Source organism: Glycine soja, chromosome 18 (assembly GCF_004193775.1).
Source record: "Glycine soja cultivar W05 chromosome 18, ASM419377v2, whole genome shotgun sequence".
NCBI classification, from domain to species: domain Eukaryota; kingdom Viridiplantae; phylum Streptophyta; class Magnoliopsida; order Fabales; family Fabaceae; genus Glycine; species Glycine soja.
The window spans coordinates 39,669,892-39,676,313 of record NC_041019.1 but is presented as its reverse complement, the minus strand read 5'-3'; the positions used below and the strand labels follow the sequence as shown (position 1 = coordinate 39,676,313).

The 6,422-nt window shown below is 35.9% G+C and overlaps 1 protein-coding gene across 1 annotated transcript; it reads right to left on the bottom strand.

Annotated features, from left to right (window-relative positions):
• Window positions 1-3,841: 3,841 nt before the first annotated feature.
• On the bottom strand, window positions 3,842-6,106 carry LOC114394740 (probable ubiquitin-conjugating enzyme E2 24). Its single transcript, XM_028356418.1, has 2 exons — window positions 4,570-6,106; window positions 3,842-3,966 (listed from the first exon to the last, which is right to left on the bottom strand). The coding sequence occupies exons 1-2, from the start codon at window positions 5,254-5,256 to the stop codon at window positions 3,898-3,900; spliced, it is 756 nt and encodes a 251-aa protein (XP_028212219.1). The 5' UTR covers window positions 5,257-6,106; the 3' UTR covers window positions 3,842-3,897.
• Between the last annotated feature and the right edge of the window lie 316 nt (window positions 6,107-6,422).

The following is a 6,422-nucleotide window of genomic DNA, read 5'->3' as shown; positions in this document are numbered from 1 at the left end:
AATCAATGTTAACGTAAGTTCATTAACATCGGGTTTTCAGAAAACCGATGTTAACGTATGATAAGTTAACATCGGTTTCTTCCAGAAAACCGATGTTAACTTTAACATCATTTGTTTGACATCAGTTTTTTGTATTGAAAATTGATGTTGGACTTACATTTTAAAATATATCAGACGCGAGCCCTATTTTGCTCGCGCTCTCTTCTTCTCCATATAAGCTCTCTTCTTCTCCGTCTAAGCTTCTTCTTCTCCATCGCGCTCGAGACCGTGACAGCTCGCCACCTTACCTAGGTACGTTTCGTGACTCTTTCTTCTCTTTAACATGTTCTATCGAATACATAGGTCTGTTTGGGGAGCTCGTGCTCACTGCATGGGCTCTTTGTTTGTTTCTACTGCAAGGACCTTACCTAGGTACGTTTCACTTTGCAGTCCATTTAAGGTGCTCAGTCGTGCTCATAGGGTCTGATTTTGATTGAGGTAAGTCATGCTCACTTTGCCAAGTGATAATGCATTTGAGGCTTTGACGCCGCAAGCTGCTTTATATAAAAATGTGCAAATAAGGGTTCTATCCCGAAAGCAATAATTGAATTTGTTTGAAGAAGAGCAGGTAATTGTATTAAAACCCTTGCTCAGTGTATATTGCCTAAATCTTTTCCTTTGCAGCATATTCATATCACTTAATAGTTTTGTGATCATGTTTATAGCCACTTGATTTAATGCATTTAAATGTTTGCACTGATTTCACATCATCTGTTCGATGAAAAGTTCAATTAAATGTAAACTTAGTGTCTAAGTTGGGATATATATTGAAATTCTTTTTTGACTAAAAGTGGTTTGAAAATTCCTATTTCCTTTAATAATTTATAGAATAATAGGGATTTATATATTTATTGATTTGTTTATTTATTATGTGGTCTGTGTGTCAATTTGGGAAAGCATTTTAGGAAAGAAAAGAAAAAGTAAAGCATGAAGGTGAGTCACCTGCAACCCCATGAACAAGAATTTATGACCGTTGATGCAGAATACTTGAACCCTAAACTTATTAGTTAATTAATACTAGAAAGGCTACATGGCTGCCATTTTTCTAAGAGTAAATTTTATGCCCATGGTGTTGGTGGCACTAGAGATAGATGGCCAGGAAAGTTACAACATAGATTGAGACAAGGAAGAAATTCAAAGGTACTACTAGATTGATACTTCCACCGGTTAAAGTTTGATCTAAATCTTAATTTGATATTCTAAATTTAATTTAAGGAGATAGTATGGTTATGCATTGGTTTCTATTTCATATAACTAGTAGCTAATATAATGTTTAATAAGCACTATGATTTTGATTATTCTATTCTACCTCTAAAAGTCAATTGATGGATAGAATATTTGAGTAGTGAGTAGTTACCTACTAATAACTTACCATTAGATATCATGAGATTTGCTACTAATATCTGCAGTTTGCATACTTGTCAGCTTTGTTTATAATCAAAGGACACTGATTTTCTTACCTAGCAGTGGTACTGGATACTTTAGCTGATGATAGGAGCAGTGCTATATGGTGCTGGCCAAAATTGACCACAAGTTCACTGCAATTAACTAAAATCTAATGATGTTAATCTAATTAGATAAGCTACATTAGAGGGATAGCTAGGGGAAAATATGTGTGTATCTATGTATGTGTGTATATATATATATATATATATATATATATATATATACACACACACACACACACACACACACACACATAGAGGGGTAGATAAATGTCTTGTATCCATGCCTCAACTTGTCCCTAGTATTGAAAAGATAATCTTCTTTCCAAATCCCAATAGCTAACCCTGCAGCATAGGCTGCTCCAAGTGCTGTTGTCTCTTTTGTAATGGTTTGAAAGGCTTCAAAGCACCTTACTACAATATGGTTTTCACACCAGCAAATGTGACCCCTCTCTCTTTATCTACAAAAAGGACAGAAATATGGTATATCTTTTGGTGTTTGTTGATGATATCATCATCACTGGCAACTCCAATTATCTCATCATGTCTCTGGTCAATCATCTAAATTCCACCTTTTCTCTAAAGCAACTTGCTCAACTAGATTACTTTCTTAGCATAGAAGTTCATCATACACCTACTGGTTCTGTGTTACTCACTCAAAACAAATACATTTGTGATCTACTGCACAAAACTGACATGGTTGCAACAAAATCCATTTCTTCTCCTATGACGACTAACTTGAAGCTCTCTAAAACTGGTAATCATCTTCTCTCAGATCCCACTGTGTACAGGTCGTGAGGGGCCTTCAATATGCCATCATCACCAGACCTAAAATTAGCTTTGTTGTGAACAAAGTCTGTCAGTTCATGTCCAAACCCTTGGAATCCCATTGGACTGCATTAAAGCGAATCCTCAGATATCTGAAAGGTACTCTGCACTTTGGAATTAGATTTGTACCAGCCTCTGTTCATCAGTCTCTCAGTCTGCATGCTTAGTATGATATTGACTGGGCAACTAACCCTGATGACCGAAGATCCACCTCAAGTGAAGCCATCTTCTTAGGTCCAAATCTGATCTCATGGTGATCACGAAAAAAACAGGTGGTAGCTTGCTCTAGCACAGAGGCAGAGTGCCTCGTTAACTCTTCTAATAGAGAAATAAACACTAATTAAAGCAGTATAGGTAGCACTGTACTTATGGTCATCAGGTAATAAGTTGAAAATCTTCATGGCCAAAGTGTGCTTCCTAGCACTGCACTTATGGTTACAGTTAGACCTTCTAGGATCTTTATTTGTAACTCTTCTAGAATCCTTTTAAGCTATAAAATTTAGCAAACTCCCTGGCCATTGTCCTATATATTCAGGCTCTGCACTACTTCTAGCAACAACATTTTTTTTTGCTTCTCCAAGTAACCAAATTACCCCAAAGAAATGTACAATAGCCGAAAGTGGACTTTTGGTTAATAATGGATCTAGCCCAATCTGCATATGTGAATACTTTGATGCCTTGCTGCCCGATTTTCTTAAAAAACAGTCCTAATGCTTCCAACGTATGTATAGTGTCATTGTTAGTGATGTTGTGCCAATTTCTGGCCTAAGATGATGTCAATCCTTTCCCCTCATGAAAAAAATGGTGGTCTGAGCAATTGTCAATTACATCAAACTGCTTCAACTGATCTGAATTGTTTTTGTTGTCTAAAGAAACTGGAAAATCATTCCTCTCATGAGTCCTAATAACTTCACAATAAAGAGTTATGTCTTCAGAAGACTTCATCTTGCTCACTGGATGTGATTCAGATTTAGATTCAAGACCACAAGTGTCCAAATCTTTCTTATCAAGGTAGCCAGATTCACTGCCCTCTTCAAATGCAGGGACTGGGGAGAATTTTCCGTAAAGTGATGTTACACCAAGTGTTTTGAATATGCTGGCCTTAATACTGGAGAAAAGTTCAAAGGCAGCTTGAGGAAGGGAAGAGGAACTACTTTCTCCTGGATGCTTTTCACTATTATCTCTATAGCCATCATAATCTAACAAGTCCTGATCATCAAAGTGATATTTAGCTTATGATTAGACAATCAGTGATAAACTCAACAACTATAATCTCATTGAAAAACACTATTTTATGATGACAACCAATCCATAATTTTGAAGAAGAGTTTAAAAGTTCTATTTTATTTTCTCTTGCTAATAACTACCTGTCTTTTCACTGTAATTTCCAAGATGAGTCCTCTGTATCTCAATGTCCCAAGAAATAATCCTCATAAATATTAGATTACTATACAAGCATACACATTATACACATATGGATGTACATAGATACATGACACACAGAGAAGTTATTGCCCTCACCTTTCCCTTCTTGTCTAATGGTTGACTTCCAATCATCTCTGGAGTCAACTCCTCAACATTTGCTTCATAAGGAATAGGGGGTTGCAATTGAACCTTCGTGCTTATCAATTTGAAAATTTTCATAACGTGCAACCTGTAGGGGCACAAATAAACTTGTAATGACCTCCTAAGATGTAGGGCAACAAATTAGTGTATAAATTACAGTAGAACCTACGAAAGCGTTGTTCTTAAGTGACTAATATTGTTACAGTTACAATAGAACATAAGAGATATTTTTTCTTGAGTGACTAATATTGTTGCAGTCAAGGTTCAACAGGTTATCAAATAAGTATGATGTAGTTCAAGTTTAGTGTTCATAACTCGTAGTTATTTACCAATTATTACTAAATCTAGACTTTGATAAATAAAGGAAAGAATTTTCTTTTGTATCCCAAAAGAATGGAAAAGATCATTTTTAACCATCCTTAAGTACACACAACAGCTGCTACAAACAAACCCTCTTTTTGGATAAGATTTTATACCTCACAGACACCACAAACACACAATTCCAGGTACAAGGAAGATGGAGGAGAGGAAGGAATCATTAAACTGATAGGATCTATCATTATATATAAAATTGTTCATCTAGAAAATACAGATATGGGAAGAGTTGACCTGATATAAGTTCTACATCATACATAGCCATTAGCATCATTAACTAAAATATATTGAGTCTAAAAAAAAAATTATTCCATACCTTGGTTGTTAAACCAGTAGCCCATTTCACCTCCACGTCACCATCTTCAAAACCAGTAACATTGGAAATACAGGAAAGGTAATTGTTATCTACAGACTTATTCGGATAACTGATTTGGTCCCAATTTATCCGAGGAACTTCCACATTCAAGTCAGTCACTAACTTTGCATTATCTTTATCAGCTTCGTAACCAAGTTTTTGGGCCACCTTGAACACAATATCACCAAAACAACAGGAGTAATCTGGGTGCTCGATAAGTTCATAGGCACTCATAGTCTCAATCATTGTGTCTCCAGCTAAATTATCTGTCTCAGATGTGGGAACAGTTCTCCAGTGCACCTTTACAGTATGCTCTTTTGCATCTATGGAAAGAACAACACCCCATCTTTGTTTGCTAGGATTAAGAGAATCATCAGAAGCACCTTTTTCCAGCACAAACTGTTGGGGCCAAAATTCATGAGTGTTTATGACATTCATTGGGACTAAGTTGTGTGGATCCAATCCCGAAGTATGTTCACCATTATGCCAAACAACATCAACTTTGGTCTTTATCTTTTCAATTAGAAATAATTCCCAAATGTTAAGATTTCTTCTCTTATATCCTCTAGCCATACCATGCTCGTTATAAGCATCATAAGTAGATGCATCTTGAATCATCTGTTCCTTTTGGTCCACAACTGCGAGCATGCACCAGTCACCAAGTTGCCAGTTTGTATGTGAAAAATAGGACAACAAGGTCAAGTTTTTGGAATCTTGCCATCATGGAGGAACCCTAAGATTAAGAATGCTCAGTAAAAGGGGAGAAAATGTTTCCCCTCAGACAAGAAAAGTGAACCTTTCAGTCTTTAGAGGATAAAGGGGACATAGACAGTGAGATTTAGCTAACAACTCATCAAACTACAAGTAAAGCAGATTCCCTTTTCTCCTTTGTCCACACAACAACATCTAAAAATCCCTCATTCGATCAAAATATTGGTGTTAAGCAAAGATTAGATGATGAATTTATTTGTTGTTGTGGAAAACACAACACCATGCTTCTTCTAATTAAGAAGCTCCAACATGACATGAGTGAACAGAACAATGAGTATCTTTTCTTATTTTCTTCTGATTTTAAAGATAGGACATGAAGGGTTGTTGAAAGTTGAAACTCTTGCCATTAAAATTCTGGGATTCAAATTTGGAATCCAAGAACAAGGCACGACCAAGGGCATCAAATTCTAACTCAAAAATCATGCGATGACTGAAAGAGACAGAACTAATTTTAGTAGAGTTTCCCTTTGCAGGGGGGGTGTCTCTGATAGGAGCATCAAATGCCTAGCTAGCTATAAACCAATTTTTTTCACCAATTGGGTACTAAGCATAAACATAAAAATGTGGCATAAATATCTAACCTTTTAATCGGTCACAACACAATAACAACACCATCAGGAGCTACTACTACTCTACTTGTACTAATATTACCAAGCTGGAAAGAGAAAGACACATAGATGAGAGAGATTGTGTGAGTGTAAGTGAGAAAGAGAGAGTCTTTGCTTTGTTTGTGTACTTGCCCAAGCTATGAGGTGACGAGTATCATTTTAAAAGACACACTAACTATTGCCAACTACTCCTGTTGGTAAATTATTGTAGAAGCACAACCTAATTACTCTTTTTCTCTCTTCCCACACTTGTAATCATTTCTAGGTTCAATTTAAACTAAATTAATAATTATCTTCATTAATCAATATTTTTTTACTATACCCCATATCACATACCACCATACCACCTCTCTGGTCTTTTTTTTTTATATATATAAAATAAGTGATATTGTCATTTAGTTGTGAGTATATATCAACTGGATCTCCTCTTGCCAA